Source organism: Ranitomeya variabilis, chromosome 5, assembly GCF_051348905.1.
Source record: "Ranitomeya variabilis isolate aRanVar5 chromosome 5, aRanVar5.hap1, whole genome shotgun sequence".
Classification (NCBI taxonomy): Eukaryota; Metazoa; Chordata; class Amphibia; order Anura; family Dendrobatidae; genus Ranitomeya; species Ranitomeya variabilis.
Window position 1 is genome coordinate 522,493,784 of NC_135236.1, and position 19,019 is coordinate 522,512,802.

General features: G+C 41.5%; 1 protein-coding gene across 3 annotated transcripts in view; it reads left to right on the top strand.

Moving 5' to 3' along the window:
* The window catches only part of CPEB4 (cytoplasmic polyadenylation element binding protein 4), an 85,611-nt gene that overhangs the window by 35,559 nt on the left and 31,033 nt on the right, over positions 1 to 19,019 (top strand). For 2 of the 3 annotated variants that reach the window (XM_077265806.1, XM_077265809.1), the window contains exon 3: positions 16,968 to 16,991. The exons of the other annotated variant lie outside the window; for it this stretch is intronic. In XM_077265806.1, the coding sequence (XP_077121921.1) occupies positions 16,968 to 16,991 (24 nt within the window). The remainder of the gene's footprint in view (positions 1 to 16,967; positions 16,992 to 19,019) is intronic. 3 annotated transcript variants of the gene reach the window in all.

Below are 19,019 nucleotides of genomic sequence, written 5' to 3' on the forward strand. Positions count from 1 at the left end.
GAAAGTGTCAGTCAGTCCAAGCTCTTAAGGTACCGTCACACTAGGCGATATCGCCAGCAATCCGTGACGTTGCAGCGACCTGGATGGCGATATCGCTGTATTTGACACGCAGCAGCGATCTGGATCCCGCTGTGAAATTGCTGGTCGCTGCTAGAAGGTCTGCACATTATTTGGTCGCTAGGTCGCCGTGTATCGCCGTGTTTGACAGCAAAAGCGACGATACCAGCGATATTTTACACTGGTAACCAGGGTAAACATCGGGTTACTAAGCGCAGGGCCGCGCTTAGTAACCCGATGTTTACCCTGGTTACCAGCGTAAAAGTTAAAAAAACAAACAGTACATACTCACCAGCGCGTCCCCCAGCCTCTGCTTCCTGACACTAAAGCGCCGGCCCTAAACTGAAAGTGAAAGCAACAGCGGTGACGTCACCGCTGTGCTGTTAGGGCCGGAGCTCAGTCAGCGTCAGGATGCAGAGGCTGGGGGACGCGCAGGTGAGCATGTACTGTTTGTTTTTTTAACTTTTACGCTGGTAACCAGGGTAAACATCGGGTTACTAAGCGCGGCCCTGCGCTTAGCAACCCGATGTTTACCCTGGTTACCCGGGGACCTCGGCATCGTTGGTCGCTGGAGAGCGGTCTGTGTGACAGCTCTCCAGCGACCACACAGCGACGCTGCAGCGATCGGCATTGCTGTCGCTATCGCTGCAGCGTCGCTTAGTGTGACGGTACCTTTAGCCTATTAGGCAGACACTCCCTGTTCTGTAGAAGACACTTCATTATCTTATCAAGGGCACGATTATAATGAAAGGTAACGCCTACAGAATATATAGAGGACACTGGTCTAACATGTACAATGGATGGTCTATAGAAGTCAGTGAGTCAATGTGTCTGCTATGAAGTATACCTCTCAAGTATCTGCCCTGTGTTTTTTGCCTTCTCTGGATGAAAATGTTAGTCTGTAGGTTGAACTCGATGGACTCACAGATTGATTCTCATCTCCAAGATCCTATCCCAATATGTAGTATGTGGAGTATTAATAATATTAGCAAATACTACCAATTAGAAATGTAGCATATTTTTTTCTGATTCACTAGGTCTTTCCTCATGTGCAGGCACTGCAGGTATCCATGGTTATGACCACTAGCAACTAGCTGTCACTATATCAGTGGTCAGAACCATAGATGCCTGAGATCCTGCAGTGCCTGCACATGAAGAAAAAGACGCAGCTACATGCTACATTTCTAATTGGAGTTATTTGCTAATAGTATTAATATTACACATACTACATATTGGGATATGATCTTAGAGATGGAAATATCTATTTGTCTACCTTCAACCCTAAAAACTATGAAACTATAAATGATATTCACTTTAGGTCAGGTCTTTTGACACGTTCAGTTATCATCCAATATTTAAAAAAACAAAAAAAAAAAACAAAACACCTTAATCCGTTAGAAACTGAGCAAAAAACGAATGTGAAACAGAAACTAAACTGTGCATCCCCTTTTGCTTTGCTTGTAACTGATCAGTTTTTAGCAGAGGCATTTCTAACTATCCCTAGTATTCTGGACAAGGCTAGGGCTAAACAATGGATCCATTAACAAATTACATTACAGATGACTATCTGTTATAATCCTTTCCACATAACTAACTTGTTAAAAACCAATAAATCCATTTGCGATCTATTTTTTTTTTCTTTTGGTACAATGAAATAAGGCCTCTTTCACATTAGCGTCGTACGACGCACGTCGCAATGCGTCGTTTTGGGGAAAAAAAACGCTTGCAGGATGCGTTTTTTCTCCATAGACTAACATTAGCGACGCATTGCCACACGTTGCAACCGTCATGCGACGGTTGCGTCGGACCGTCGGCACAAAAAAACGTTGCATGTAACTTTGTGCGTCGTGTCCAGCATTTCCGACCGCGCATGCGCAGCCGGAACTTCGCCCCCTCCTCCCCAGAGCTCACAATGGGGCAGCGGATGCGTTGAAAAACTGCATCCGCTGCCCCCGTTGTGCGGCGCTTTCACAGTATGCGTCGGCACGTCGCATTGCGATGCTAGTGTGAAAGTAGCCTAAGCTGTAGACTGGTTCTTAAAGCTCTGCTGGACTGATGGCATTTCTGTCCCTATTCAGATGAATGGATACCATACTAGATGATTTTATTTCCATTTTTGTCTTTCTAAAAATGGAAAAAACTCCTGGATATGAAAAAATATGCTCAGGCATGAAAAAAACTATAATAAAAAAATAAAAGCTAATTAGAAATAAGAGTGACTATCTGGTTTTATTTGGTATAAAATCTAGGTGATTTATATATGTTATAATAAGGTATTAGGAAGATCATCTTGCAGTGTCCTTTTTTGGTTCCCTTATTTCCTCATACCCGTAAATTAGTTAGCTGGAATTCACGGTTACCCACCCTTTCCCAGCAGTAATAACACAGGGCGAGCTGTCGGAGGAATCTGGTACACAAGATGTTCTGTAGAGCAGGGCAGGATGCATACACTCCTTACTGGACAGATGCCTGCAGGCCTGCGCTCTGACACCTAGCCTGCAGAAAATACCCGATTCTATAGAACTCGTGGTATTGGAAACTACTGGAACTAGACTAGTTTTAAATGAATACTATTAAAGTTCAGTGATTTTATCTCTTGGAGCCGGATTCCCTTTTTTCCACATGTACATCTGGTATTTCCCCACGATGTCATCTGTTTGACAGCGCAAGAAACACTGGCTCTGACTGGTGGTAAGTTTGTTACCACCAGTCAGAGCGCTGTGGTTCACATACTGTCAGACAGATGACAGCATGTGAGCCAGCAGCTCTGACCAGCAGTAAAAAGGTTACCGATGGTCACAGGCATTGGCTGATGAGTGCAATTCTCATTAGCGTACGCCTGCTCTCGCTGATGGCGACGGGAGCAGGCGAGGCTGATGGGTATTAATGGATTATTGTGGGACAGGTGAGGAATATGGGGCTTTATATTATATTTTATTTTACAGTAATAATTGAGTAAAAAAGGGTGGGGAGTTTTTATTTCAAATAAAGGACTTTATTCTGGCTGTATCTTTATTACAATTTGACTATGGGGTTAATAGTGGGGGTGTCTTATAGACAGTGTCATGTTGGTGTCTATATTGATTAAAATGATACCTTGGTTGATGAAATCTGTCCTGTGGTTGTAGTTTTCAGCTAATGACATCCTCGTGCTTGATCGCGTGTTTAATGTGCATTAAATTATTTTATTTGCGGATATAAATTAATTCAGATTTTTTTCTGAAAGTGTCTCAAAATGACTCCTGCACAGTAGCATCTATTAGCGATCTTATAGCTGCTACTGCACAGGCACCATCTTGGTAGAGGAAAAAATTTGTCTCCAGCAAGACGGCGCGGGTGCCATTTTGACAGTTTTTTTTTATTTTTTCTTAATAAATTTGTATCAGCAAATAAAACAATTTAATGCATATTATACATGTGATCATGTGGCAGTGCAGGCACCACTGCTGGGGCCTGCCTGCTGAATGTGTTTTTTTGTTTTTTTTCTTCAATATAATATTCCGTATGTAAAATATGGGGCAGGTCACTGAGGGATCGGTATGAATATCTAATAGCAGAGCACCACATAAAGTCCTCCCCCACAGGCCGCCCCGAAGCACGAGAATCTCATTAACTGAAAACTACAAATACAGATCAATCTACAACCACAAGACGGATTTCATGTGGAATGAGGATGTGACACTAGCCACCAGTGTCACTGAGCATCTCCACACCGTCCCATGGAACTGTTCAGTTTTCCATCTGCCAAACTGTGGATTAGGAGACTAAATTTGCCCCTAACCACCCACAAGCCACACTGTTCAATTAAAGCGTTTTGAAATTTAACTGCCTTCAAAATTCTTCCATTGCAGCTGGTGTAGACGGACAGTTTAAAAATCTGATGGTGGTGGCTGTCTCATAGTATGTTGTTCACAGCCGGTACTACTTCTCCAGGCAGTACATCCCTGCCCGCACACAACTTGTGGTATACAAAATCAGGTGTGCACTGTGCAACACCAGCAGTGGCAAGGTCCACATAACGACTAATATGTGAATCAGTAAGCACGGCCAGGGATGAAACATCTCCCTAACTGCCCACTGCATAAATGTAGTGGCGGCTGGGCCAGAGGCAGAAGGGATTCTAGCGGATGTCCTCTCACCACCAAGGATTGCTGAACGTTCCTTTAGCCAGGTTACAGTTTCCTCCTCCATTTCATCATCCACTCACAGTAAGACCTGCACCACCATCTTGAGCTCAGCCAAAGGGAAATGACAGTAGGTGGTTCTGAAACTGATCTGTTTGAGTGATGGATCCCACACTGCACAGGAGCTGTGGACTGGGATCAAAGAACAGACAGATGAGTGGTTGGTGCAGCTGCATTTCAAGCTCGGCTTGGTGGTGTGCGATAATGGGTGAAATCTGGTAGCAGCTCTTGGAATATCATATCCCTTGGCTGGCGCATGTTCTTGATTTTGTCATGCAGAGTTTCCGCAAAAAATACACAAATACAGGTGGTTCTTACAAAATTAGAATATCATCAAAAAGTTAATTTATTTCAGTTCTTTAATACAAAAACAACTCATATATTATATAGAGTCATTACAAACAGTGATCTATTTCAAGTGTTTATTTCTGTTCATGTTGATGATTATGGCTTACAGTCAATGAAAATCCAAAAGTCATTAGCTCGTCTGCATTGTTGGGTGTGGTGTCTCTCCTCTTCCTCGTGACAATAACCCATAGATTCTTTTTGGGGTTAAGGTCAGGCAAGTTTGCTGGCCAATCAAGCACAGTGATACTGTTGTTTTTAAACCAGGTATTGGTACTTTTGTACAGGTGCCGAGTCCGGTTGTAGAATGAAATTTCCATCTCCAAAAAACTTGTCTGCAGAGGGAAGCATGAAGTGCTCTAAAATTTCCTAGTAGACGGCTACACTGACTTTTGGTCTTGATAAAACACAGTGTACCTACACCAGTAGATGACGTGGCTCCCAAAACCATCACTGATTGTGGAAACTTCACAAAAGACCTCAAGCATCTTGGATTGTTTACCTCTCCACTCTTTCTCCAGGCTCTGGGACCTTGATTTCCAAATGAAATGCAAAATTTATTTTCATCTGAAAACAACATCTTGCATCACTGAGCAACACTCCAGTTCTTTTTCTCCTTGGCCCAGGTAATACGCTTCTGGCCTTGTCTATTGGTAATGAGTGGCCACAAGAAATGCAACACTTGCAGCCCATGTCCTGGATATGTCTGTGTGTGGTGGCTCTTGAAGCAATGACTCCAGCAGCAGTCCACTCCTTGTGAATCTCCCCCAATTTTTCGAATGGCCTCTTCTTAACAATCTTTTGAAGGCTGCGGTTATCCTGGTTGCTTGTGCACCTTTTTCTACCACACTTTTTCCTTCCAGTCAACTTTCCATTAATATGCTTGGATAAAGGACTCTGTGAACAGCCAGCTTCTTTAGCAATGACCTTTTGTGGCTTACTCTCCTTGTGGAGTGTGTCAATAACTACCTTCTGGACATCTGTCAAGTCGGCAGTCTTCCCCATGGTTGTGGAGCCTACTGAAATAGACTAAGGGCCCTTTTTAAATGCTTAGGAAGCCTTTGCAGGTGTTTTTGTTAATTATTCTAATATACTGATGTAATGACTTTAGGGTTTTCATTGGCTGCAACCATAATCATCAACATTAACAGAAATAAACACTTGAAATAGATCACTGTTTGTAATGACTCTATAATATGAGTTTCCCTTATTGTATTGAAGAACTGAAATAAATTTAACTTTTTGATGATATTCGCACGGGTGAGTCGCTCTGCAGAACAACCATCCTTCACCACCAATGACTGGGCCTCCATGAGGGGATGTGTATCATGTTGTGGTGCTTTGAATATTCCAGCAATCTGGCCAGCTCTGTTGACACCATCATCAGTGTTACAATACCAATTGTTTTTTCTGCTAGAAAAAGCACTACAGGCAATGATGCATGAGGAATTGGAAGAGGAGGGAAAGGAACAGGGAACATTTGCAATGTTATCAGACCTGTCGTCAACACAAGTGTACAGCCAGGAAACACTTTTGGATAATGAGGAGGAGGAGGATGACTAGCCTGTTCACAGCAGGGTGGCTCTCAGAACAGCTGAGGAGCATCATTGGAGCGTAGATGGTGGGATAGTGAGGGACACAGACTATACAGCTCCCACTGAGGACAGCTTATCATTGCCTCTGGACAGCATGACACACATGAGCCAATACATGTTTCAGTTCCTGCTCAACGACAGCACCACCAGTGCAAATTGCTGGGTGACCACAGTGCTGGATCCCTGCTACAAGGACAGTGTTTCATAATAGCTTCTGTGAGTGGAGTGGGATCTAAAAATGCGGCAATACAAGTAGACAATTGTACAGAAAACGCTTGTACAAAAACTGTTTGCTTTCCCATGTGACAACGGTGACTCAGCATAGCAAAGTAGAGGCGGAAGAGGAAGTCACTCACACGGCTCTAGCACCAGCACCACCACCACTTCGAAAGGCAGGGTTAGCACGGCCGCAATGTGGCAAAATTTAATAAGCATGCCACAACATACATACAGCACTACCAGGTGATACTGCCTGTATCATCAGGACGCAGCGTTTCCAGAACATGGTGAGAGTGCGTGTCCACACATATCCATGTACAAACTGATGGGTCTGCACCATTTATCTATTGGGTATCAAAATTGGACACATGACCAGAGCTTGCCCTGTATGTTTTGGAGGTGTTGGCCTGCCCTTTAGCAAGTGTGATGTCAGAGCGTGTCTTAAGCACCACAGGTGGTGTCCTCACATACAGGGTCATCTGCTTGTCCACAGACCACATGGGGGAAGATAATATTCCTAAAAATGAACAAGGCGTGGATCACAAAAAACATGACCATACCTTTAGCTGACTAGACAATTATACCAGCCGCACCAAGCCATGGTTGCACTGTATTTTGCATATATTTAATTTTGTTGTGTGCCAAAATTTAAAACAGTGTTGGTCTCCTCCCCTTCGTCCACGTACACCTCCTCCACCCCCTTCACCACCACCTCTGCATCATGTTTTTATTTTTTTATTTTTCTTTTTTTTTGTGTCTGATAATTTGTAAGCAGACCTTGGCTGACTTTAACCAGATGAGGGAAGGCTGGGAGCTGATGTTAATATTCTGGGAACAGGCCTATATCTATAACGGTTCCCAGGCTATTCATGTCAGCTGACAGATGTTTGCTTAGCTTTTACTGGTTATTATAGGGGAGAAAAAAATTCTTTTTTTTTTTTCTTTTTTTTTTTTTTTGAGGCTCAGTTCAGTGTTCTCCTGGATTCACGGCTGGACAGTTGTCATGCCACTGTTCAACCATGAAATCCAAATGTAGCAAAGTTCGACAGCTTGTGGGCTTGAGGTCAGATGACATTAGAAAGCTGATCTCAACCCCACAAATATTACCCCATTTTCAACCGCATCGGGGCCAGTGGGAAGAGCCAAGAAAGGCTCCAGAATTGTTGCATCTAATAGATGCGCCTTTTCTTAGGCGGCTACCGGCTGCTTTTTTTAGGCTGATAAGGGAAACAATATCCATGGCCCCTTACTAGTCTGAGACTGTCAGCCCCCAGCTGTCTGATTTAGCTTGGCTGGTTGTCAAAAATGAGGGGACCCTACGTTGAGTTTTTAAATTATTTAAATAATTAAAAAAAAAAACCTTTTGAGGACCACTCTATTTTTGATAACCAATAGTGATGAGCGAGTATGCTCGTTACTCGAGTTTCTCCGAGCATGCTTGGGTGATCTCCCGAGTATTTTGGCGTGCTCGGAGATTTACTTTTTGTCGATGCATCTGCAAACAGGCAATCCCCATATGTTTTCAAGCTGTCTAGCAGCCACAAATCATGCAGCTGCGTCGACAAACTAAATCTCCGAGCACGCCAAAATAATCAGATACCACCCTTGCATGCTCAGAGAAACTCGAGTAACGAGCACACTCGTTCATCACTAATAACCAACCAAGATGACGCTGACAGCTAAGGGCTACAGCCCGCAGATGTCAGTTTTGCCTGCGCTAGTTATCATAAATAGAGCAGAGCCCACGCCATTTTTATTTATTGCACAGGTGCCGGCTGATGAATACTCTCATCGTACGCATGCTCTCGCTGCTATCAGTGAGATCGGGTCTATGGTGATGAGTAGTACTCTCATTAGCCTGGTCTCAGCTGCTGGCTGACATGCCGTCATCTGTGTGAAAGCGTGGGAACCGCAGCTCTGACTAATGGCAACTTGAAAAGTTACGGACGATCAGAGTCTGTGATTCTCACGCTGTCACACATTTACTATACAATATAAATCTAGAAAATATAGAAGGATTTTTCCGGAGCGTTCTCTTCATGGGAATACAAATAATTACTAAGACATTTGAGAAGTGGTGACAAAGTTAAATATGAGAATCTGCTGATACTTCTGTACTAAGTAATAGATCACTCTGGTCGAAGGGCCAAAACCTGAGGCTACACTACTTACGGTATGTCTTCACAACAAGCTCTTTATCCTGTGCCCTATTCCTATCATGTCTTCCCACAAACATTGTATAAATTACACAGGTCAACAAAAAAATTTTTTTTTTCTGGTGTCCAAAATATTTTAATGAATTTGGGGTATTTTTGGGGTGCTGATTCTGAATATGCTATCAGTTTTGCCAGATTGGCTCCAGTTTTTGAGATTTTTGGTATCTTATTTATAGCACTTGTTGGTAAATGCGACGCATCATCTCATTAATTTCTTTGGATTAGTACTTGAACTGAGCAGTTCTCAATATAGTTTTGTGTTAATTAGTGTTCTAAAAGTTTGTTCATAGCTTGATTTTTTGCACTAACTTTATGTTGTTGTCTGTTTTCCAGTGAAAAGCATGAACTCATCAAGAAGAAGTTGTCTTAACGATCCAGACTCATTCTGTTACATTTGTGGTGAATACACACTGCCAAAACATAGAAGAAACATAACAGACCGTAAAAAAAAGTGTATTTTGCCTATTTTGGGGTTATGCTTGGGGACCAAGACAAGTTTTGGGCACCACACATAGTGTGCAAAGCATGTATCGAATTATTACGAAAATGGAGCAAAGGACAAAGAAAAAGCTTCAAATTTGGTGTTCCAATGGTGTGGAGAGAGCCAAAAAATCATCATGATGAGTTATTTCTGTGCAGTGCAAGGACTCAATAAGCATAAGAAACGAAAATGGGAGTAACATGGAATCTGCAAGAAGGCCTGTCCCTCATTATGAAGATGTGCCTGTACCTGTGTTTACCATAAATAACAGTCATCATGATGATTTTTTGACTCTCTCCACACCATTGGAACACCAAATTTGAAGCTTTTTCTTTGTCCTTTGCTCCATTTTCGTAATAATTCGATACATGCTTTGCACACTGTGTGGTGCCCAAAACTTGTCTTGGTCCCCAAGCATAACCCCAAAATAGGCAAAATACACTTTTTTTTTACGAAGTCTGTTATGTTTCTTCTATGTTTTGGCAGTGTGTATTCACCACAAATGTAACAGAATGAGTCTGGATCGTTAAGACAACTTCTTCTTGATGAGTTCATGCTTTTCACTGGAAAACAGACAACAACATAAAGTTAGTGCAAAAATCAAGCTATGAACAAACTTTTAGAACACTAATTAACACAAAACTATATTGAGAACTGCTCAGTTCAAGTACTAATCCAAAGAAATTAATGAGATGATGCGTCGCATTTACCAACAAGTGCTATAAATAAGATACCAAAAATCTCAAAAACTTGAGCCAATCTGGCAAAACTGATGACATATTCAGAATCGGCACCCCAAAAATACCCTAAATTCGATGAAATATCTTTGGCACCAAAAATGCTGTTGACCAGTGTTATTCATCGCCATCTTCTCATTGAAAGATTTTTCTGTATTTTCATGACTATGAAAATTGTGCATTCACACTGAAGGCATCAAAACGATGAATTAACACATGTGGAATTATATACTTAACAAAAAAGTGTGAAACAACTGAAAATATGTCTTATATTATAGGTTCTTTAAAGTTGCCACCTTTTGCTTTGATGACTGCTTTGCACACTCTTGGCATTCTCTTGATGAGCTTCAAGAGGTAGTCACTGGTTATGGTTTTCACTTCACAGGTGTGCCCTGTCCGGTTTAATAAGTGGGATTTCTTGCCTTATAAATGGAGTTGGGACCATCAGTTGTTTTGTGCAGAAGTCTGGTGGATACACAGCTGATAGTCCTACTGAATAGACTGTTAGAATTTGTATTCTGGCAAGAAAAAAGCAGCTAAGTAAAGAAAAACGAGTGGCCATCATTACTTTAAGAAATGAAGGTCAGTCAGTCTGAAAAATTGGGAAAACTTTGAAAGTGTCCCCAAGTGCAGTGGCAAAAACCATCAAGTGCTACAAAGAAACTGGCTCACATGAGGACCACCCAGGAAAGGAAGACTAAGAGTCACCTCTACTTCTGAGGATAAGTTTATCCCAGTCACCAGCCTCAGAAATCGCAGGTTAACAGCAGCTCAGATTAGAGACCAGGTCAATGCCACACAGAGTTATAGCAGCTGACACATCTCTACAACAACTGTTAAGAGGAGACTTTGTGCAGCAGGCCTTCATGGTAAAATAGCTGCTAGGAAACCACTGCTAAGCACAGGCAACAAGCAGAAGAGACTTGTTTGGGCTAAAGATCACAAGGAATGGACATTAGACCAGTGGAAATCTGTGCTTTGGTCTGATGAGTCCAAATTTGAGATCTTTGGTAACAACCACCGTGTGTTTGTGCGACGTAGAAAAGGTGAACGGATGGACTCTACATGCCTGGTTCCCACCGTGAAGCATGGTGGAGGAGGTGTGATGGTGTGGGGGTGCTTTGCTGGTGACACTGTTGGGGATTTTTTCAAAATTGAAGGCATACTGATCCAGCATAGCTACCACAGCAACTTGCAGCGGCATGCTATTCCATCCGGTTTGCGTTTAGTTGGACCATCATTTATTTTTCAACAGGACAATGACCCCAAACACACCTCCAGGCTGTGTAAGGGCTATTTGACCAAGAAGGAGAGTGATGGGGTGCTACGCCAGATGACCTGGCCTCCACAGTCACCAAACCTGAACCCAATTGAGATGGTTTGGGGTGAGCTGGACCGCAGAGTGAAGGCAAAAGGGCCAACAAGTGCTAAGCATCTCTGGGAACTCCTTCAAGATTGTTGGAAGACCATTCCCGGTGACTACCTCTTGAAGCTCATCAAGAGAATGCCAAGAGTGTGCAAAGCAGTCATCAAAGCAAAAGGTGGCTACTTTGAAGAACCTAGAATATAAGACATAATTTCAGTTGTTTCACACTTTTTTGTAAAGTATATAATTCCACATGTGTTAATTCATAGTTTTGATTACTTCAGTGTGAATGTACAATTTTCATAGTCATGAAAATACAGAAAAATCTTTAAATGAGAAGGTGTGTCCAAACTTTTGGTCTGTACTATATGTATATATCTATGTGTATATGTATGTGTATGTATGTATGCGTATATATGTGTGTATGTATATATATATATATATATATATATATATATATATATATATATTTTTTTTTTTTTTCAAGTCAGGATTTCAGTAAAATCAATTGGCCATTTGAACACATCAATCACATACATATGATGTATTTTTCTACTGGTTTTATTGAATGGACATTGGTTGGAAATCTGTAAAGGACACTTGGTGGTCGGCGCTCAGCAAGTGAACATTTCTGCTACACACAGGCAATCTGTTCATCGCCTGTGTGTACCAGAGGAGCTCAAAGTAGTGTAGCTTCTAGTCTCCCATGAAGACTATTGAAGCATGAAAAAAGTGGGGAAAAAAAAAATTAAATATCTAAAAAATTAAAAAATCTAAAAGTTCAAATCACCCTCCAAATCACCAATCGCCCGATCTATCAATACAAAATAAAAATTAATCCGATCACTAAATGGCATAACAAGAAAAAAATTCTAAACGTCAGAATTAAGTTTTTTTTGGGTCGCCACTACAGTTGCAATAAAATGCAACAGGCAATCAAAAGATCGTATCTATACCAAAACGGTATCTATAAAACGTCATCTCAGCACGAAAAAAAATAAGCCCTTACCCAGCCCCAGATCACCAAAAGTGGAGACGCTACAGGTCTCGTAATATGGTGCCATTTTTTTTTCCATCCGGTTAAATGAACAAGAACCTAGACATGTTTGGTGTCTATGAACTCGTAAGGACCTGGAGAATCTTAATGTCAGGTCAGTTTTAGCATTTAGTGAACATGGTTAAAAAAAACCCCCGTGGAGTTGCACTTTTTTTTGCAATTTCACCGCACTTGGAATATTTTTCCCGTTTTCCATTACACGATATTTTAAAACCAATGGTGTTGTTCAAAAGTACTACTTGTCCTGCAAAAACATGTAGCCTCATTGATCGAAAAATAAAAAAAAGTTATGGCTCTGGGAAGAAGGGGAGCAAAAAACGAAAGCGCAAAAACTAAAATACCTGAAATAAGTATTTGATCACCTACCAACCAGCAAGAATTCTGGCTCTCACAGACTTGTTAGTTTTTCTTTAAGAAGTCCTCCTACTCTGCATTCATTTCCTGTATTAATTGCACCTATTTAACTGTATGAATGACACCTGTCCACACACTCAATCAATCATACTCCAACCTCTCCACCATGGCCAAGACCTAAGCGCTCTCACTTAGGGACACTAGGGACAAACATGTAGACCTGCACAAATCTGGGATAGGCTATAGGAGACTAGGCACGTTGCTTGGTGAGCAGGCAACAACTTTTGGCACAATTATTAGAAAATGGAAGAAACACCAGATAAGTCAATCTTCCTCCGTCTGTGGCTCCATGCAAGATTTTTCCTCGTGGGGTAAGTATGATTCTGAGAAAAGTCGGGAATCAGCCCAAAATTTCATGGGAGGACCTGGTCAATGACCAGAAGAGAGCTGGGACCATAGTCTCAAACATTATTGTTTGAAAATGTGGTCCCAGCACATGTCCAGGCACGTTTGAAGTTTGCCAGTGACCATCTGGATGTTCCATAGGAGTCATGGGAGAAGGTCATGTGGTCAGATGAGACCAAATTAGAACTTTTTGGTATCAAATCCACTTGCCGTGTTTGGAGGAAGAAGAAGGATGAGTATAACCCCAAGAACACCATCCCAACCGTGAAGCATGGTGGGAGAAACCTCATTCTTTGAGTTTGCTTTTCTGCAAAGGAGACTGGAAGACTGCACTGCATTGAAGGGAGGATAGATGGGGGACATGTGTCGCAAGATTTTGCCAATAAGGTCCTTCCCTCAGTAAGAGCATTGAAGATTGGTCGTGGCTAGGGCGTCCAACATGACAATGACCCGAAACACACAACCAGGGAAACTAAGGAGTGGCTTCGTAAGAAGCATTTCAAGGTCCTGGAGTGGTTTAGCCAGTCTCCAGACCTGAACACAATAGAAAATCTTTGGAGGGAGCTGAATCTCAATATTGCCCAGCAACAGCCCTGAAACCTGAAAGATCTGGAGCAGAACTGTATGGAGGAGTGGGCCAAAATCCCTACTGCAGTGTGTGCGAACTTAGTAAACTACAGGAAACGTCTGACCTCTAATTGCAAACACAGGTTTCTGTATGAAATATTAAGTTCTGTTTTTCTATTGTATCAAGCAGCTAATTTGTATTTTATTGCATGAAATGTGTAAAAATCATACAATGTAATATTTATGGAATTTTTTTTTAAACATTCTGTCTCACAGTTGAAGCGTACCTACGATAAAAATTACCTCTCCATTCTTTGTAAATGGAAAAATGTGCAAAATCGTCGCAGTGTATCAAATACTTATTTTCCCTACTGTAGATAGAGATATATGTAATGGGGACAAACTTGTTATCAAATCTAATAGTTTTGACCAGAAAGCCTCTTTGGCAAACCATTCTACAACAGTATTATGATCTCAGCCAATTTTCAATCCTACAAGATAAATCAGAAAAACAACCAAGTTCTCAGTATGTGATGAATACTAATTGCCCTAGGACAGAGTACAAAACTCTGCTTTCACATGACTGCCAAGAAGAGCAAACCAAAACTAGAATGCCAATGATATTGTGAGTAGCAGCTCGAATGATTGTGTAGTGGCTGCCTGGATGGGACTTGTACCATAATACAGGAAGACTATTACTGTGGGGCAGCTAGATAGCAGTATTCAGGGTGTATATAAACTTCATAAGGTTCCGTTTAGTAAAAAGCCAGAGTGGTAACGAATAATAAAACTTCATTGACATGATCGTTTGGATGGGATATGTAATATCCGTGAAAATGAACACATGACAGTCTATGGTACAACGTGGTGTTGGTGGATGGAACGAGACATTATGTCCCAGATGTGCTTGATTGGATTTAGGTCTGGGGAATGGGCCAGTTAGTCCATAGCGTTAATGCCTTCATCATGCAGGAATTGCTGACACACTTAAACCACATGAGGCCTAGCATTGTCATGCATCAAAAGGAACCCAGGGCCTAGTGTGCCTACATATGGTTTCACAATGGGTCTGAGGATCTCGGCACAACACCCACTTGTGGATGTCAGGCCCTCATACCACCGTCATGGAGTCTGTTTCTGACAGTTTGAGCAGACACATGGATGTTAGTCAAAAAAACTGACCGTCACATCCAAACATAAATCGGGTCTGAACAGGTGCTTACCTAGAGTCGCCAACTCCATATACAATGAAACAGATAAGGCAGCACTCTGTAGCGCTATAGCATGCAAACATAAAATATGAAAGTTTAATTGCATTACTGCACTAGAAATGTGAAAAATTGAGAGTGTTTAACGCATAAATTGGCCAATTCATGTGTACCTGGCATCCACGTTAAGGCGATTCTCGTTGCCAGGACCTAATGCCAATTCTCTCTTAGACAGTCTACATGTCTCTGGGAACCTAATATGAATCCTGTCTTGGACTGAGGGGTAGATTCCTTTTGCAATTAAAAACATTTAAAGCTAAGGGGCAGAGAGCTCAGTCTGAAGGCTAATACAGAAGTAGCCTGCTGAATGTCATTTTGCAAGGCTCTGTCACTGCTCCTCCTGTTCCTCGCACAAAGGAGGAGGTAGCGGTCCTGCTGCTGGGTTGTTGCCCTCCTACGGCCCCCTCCACGTTTCCTGGTGTACTGGCCTGTCTTCTGGTATCTGCTTCATGCTCTGGACACTGTTGACAGACACAGCTACCCTTCTTGCCACAGATCGCATTGATGTGCCATCCTAGATGAGCTGCACTACCTGAGCATCTACCAGTTGTCTGTTCCATTTGCACAACAGCAGGAGAAATTGATTCGCAATCTGTGTTGCTTCATAACTAGACAGGTTGATTTCACATAAGTGTGATTGACTTGGAGTTACATTGTGTTTAAATGTTCCCTTTATTTTTTTGAGCAGTGTGCTTTGCAGTTTTGTTACTTGTCATCTCATTGTCCATCAGATAAAGCCTAGTTTATTGAACCCTCTGTGACCATTTAAAATGAAAATGCCATGCTTTTATACAGTATCAAACTGCGACATCTTAGGCATACCAGACAAAAATTATTATGACTATATTGAAGGCCTATCCTTAGCAGTTAGTGGATGGAAATACTGAACAGCTATGCTGCACAGCTGTTTGTGTAGAAACCTGCTGCGGAGTACAGCACATCACCACCTACTAAATAGAATAGGAGCAGATCTGCAGCGGCATCTACACATTATACATACAATGGGGAAAATAAGGATTTGATACACCGCCGAGTTTTGCAAATTTTCCCACCTACAAAGACTGGAGAGGTCTATACTTTTTATTGTAGGTACCCTTCAAATGTGAGAGACTGAATCTAAAAATAAAAAACAGAAAATCACATTGTATGATTTTTAAATGATTAAATAGCATTTTATTGCATGAAATACGTATTTGATCACCTACCAGTCAGCAAGAATTCTGGCTCTCACAGGTCTGATAGTTTTTCTTTAAGAAGCCCTCCTAATCTGCACTAATTACCTGTATTTAATTGCACCTGTTTGAACTCGTTACCTCTATATAAAAGACACCTATCCACACAATCACACTCCAAGACCAAAGAGCTTTCTAAGGACACAAGGGACAAAAGCAACTTGGTGAGAAGGCAACAACTGTTGGCACAATTATTAGAAAATGGAAGAAACACAAGATGACTGTCAAATCTTCCTCGGTCTGGGGTTCCATGCAAAAATCCTGAAATTTTCACACTGACTATTTGGGCTATTTTAGATTCATACATCCTGTCCTTTCAGGAAGTTTTTAGCAAGCTCACTATCCTCACAGGCAGGATTACAATGACAGGCAACACTTCAATGCACCTTTGATAACACAGGATCCACCAATCATAATAAGTGTTGCAGCTGACCCTGCTCCTCCTCTTTTCACAAAGACCCTCACTCATTAAATGCTTTAGTACATATTCTGTATATTTTATTAGAGTGTGATGTAAAAAAAAAAATAATAGAAAAACATTACCAGAAATTAACCTGCTGTCTCAATTTTTTTTTTTCATTTTCTGGTGAAAAATTCCCTTGTAAGCTTAGTTCATTCATTCCATAGTGAGTGATAAGGGGTACCATGTTTTCGGGATGTCTACATTTTTGTTTATTTTTTTAATTGTACTTTTCTCGGGGTCGTCAGTATTTTCATTTTGTGTTATAATGAAACAGCGACCACAAGTCTAGATTTCTCAATAGATATTTGCTAAGCAGCCATTTCAGAGAAGCCGTAAATGACATACTGTACAGAGGATGTAATTAGATTTTCTAATCTCGATAACATTTTCTGAAAGGTTCTTTTCTTTCTCTGACATGCAGCAAGGACATACGGGCGGAGGAGAGGTAATATTTCTGCTTTTCCATCTTCTAACAATGTTTATAATGCCAGTGATCAGCTCCAGGTTACTATACTAACGTTGCATTTAAGTACTGCTTACTGGAGAGATATTACTGTTTTGCTGACAGGGTTTATTTCTTGCCAACCTAAAACTACAACAGTTAACATGTTTTTAGGTCAAAATACATGTTAGCTACCTCTTGCAAAACTACAAATCTGACTCTGTTCCCGAATCCTCAAGTCCATTAACATGTACAAACCCCCCTTACTAGTTCAGCTTTGTACTACATACTTCCTTTTTTGTGCTCCACTTTGTAGCAGAGGATCATTGTGTTGGCTATAATCACAATGCTTGTCTTCATCTAGAGATTGCCATGTGCCTGAAACATGGGATTTTACCATACACCTAGCAATTTTACTGTAGACTCCAACACAAAGAACCATCAGGATGTGCAAACCTTTAGACATACACTTCAGAATTACTCCATATAGTTTCATTTATTTAGTTCTACGATCTAAAAATGCCCAGTGGGGATAAACTAGGAGTTTAAATAATAAAATCATGATTCAAATTGAATTGTCTTGATATTCACAAAGCTGAGTACGCCTCTACTGCTGCCTATATAGAAATGAAGACAAAAGGCAAGTTATTTTACTTATGGGGCCAAGTCATAAGGACGTAGAAGTATAAAAACAATAAAATGCTATGCACACGCTTTGCAGGTTAACTGAATAAGCCCAATACAGTCTTCATAATTCAAGCACTTGTCTCACTGATTACAGTTACTTCCTACTCTGCAGCGTCCAGATGTTACAGCATAGTGGAGAGGATTTTATGAAATCCCATCTCTACTATGCGTACAAACACACACGTGGCACACCTGCGTAACCGGACATGCGGCACGTCTTTATAGACCACAGCATGTCTATTTATCTTGTGGAGACGCTCCGTCTCCGCAAGATAAATTACACAGTCTATGTATAGGATGCGGTGATTCTGCTTGTGTTCAATGAACACAGGCGGAATCACCGCGTGTACAAAAGGGGGCAGGGCTTTGGTCGGAGCGGGTTATCCGCTGCTTCCAAAGTGCCTTATACATGTGAATGCTTGGTCAAATCTGCATGTGTTCTCCGTGTGGAGAGGAAAGGAAGCTGCAACCAGGCAAATTTTGGTGGCTGCAAAACCATACATGCATTCATTAAATTGGGGGTGGGGAATCTCTGGCCCATAGGCCATGTACGGCCTGCAATGACCCTTTCTCCAGCCCCGAGCAAATTCCTGGGACTGTAGTGCTCGGAACGGCAGTCGTGTTTTTCCGGCTGTGGTCCCTTTTAATACCTTTGTACACGGCTAGTATATGCATGCAGCATTCACTACTGAGCATTGTGGGGCATGCAATGAAGGATTACTTCCTGACACAGGTAAGTGCCAGCGTGAGGACATTCTTTGTGGGCGGCATTAATGCATGATGCGCTCCTCTCCCAGAGAGGAAGACAGCAGCGGCAGCCCCCATGTCCTCTGTGATGTATCTGCTCCTGCCTCAGTGTCTCCTGTAATGTATCTGCTCCTGCCTCTGCGTCAGTTGTACATGTTTTGTTATACACCTGTTTATTTCCTTTGTATGTAATGAAACAAAACAAAAAAGAGAGAAAAAAGGCAAATTGGACATAATTTCAAACTAACGCCGAAAAATGGTCCCGACATAACTATTGGCATCCTCAACTTAATATTTGTTTGCACACCCTTTAGAATAAATACTTGCAAACAATCATTTCCTATAACCATCAACAAGCTTCTTAAACCTGGCAACTGGAATTTTGGACCACTTTTATGCAAACTACTCCAGGTCTCTCATTTTTGAAGGGTGCCTTCTCCAAACAGCAATTTTAAGATATCTACACGTGTTCAATGGGATTTAAATCCAGGCTCATTGCTATCCACATCAGAACTCATCAGTTCTTTACCATTCATTTGTGGGTGTTTCTTGAAGTGCTGTATGTTTGGGGTCATTATCCTGCTGGAAAATCCATGA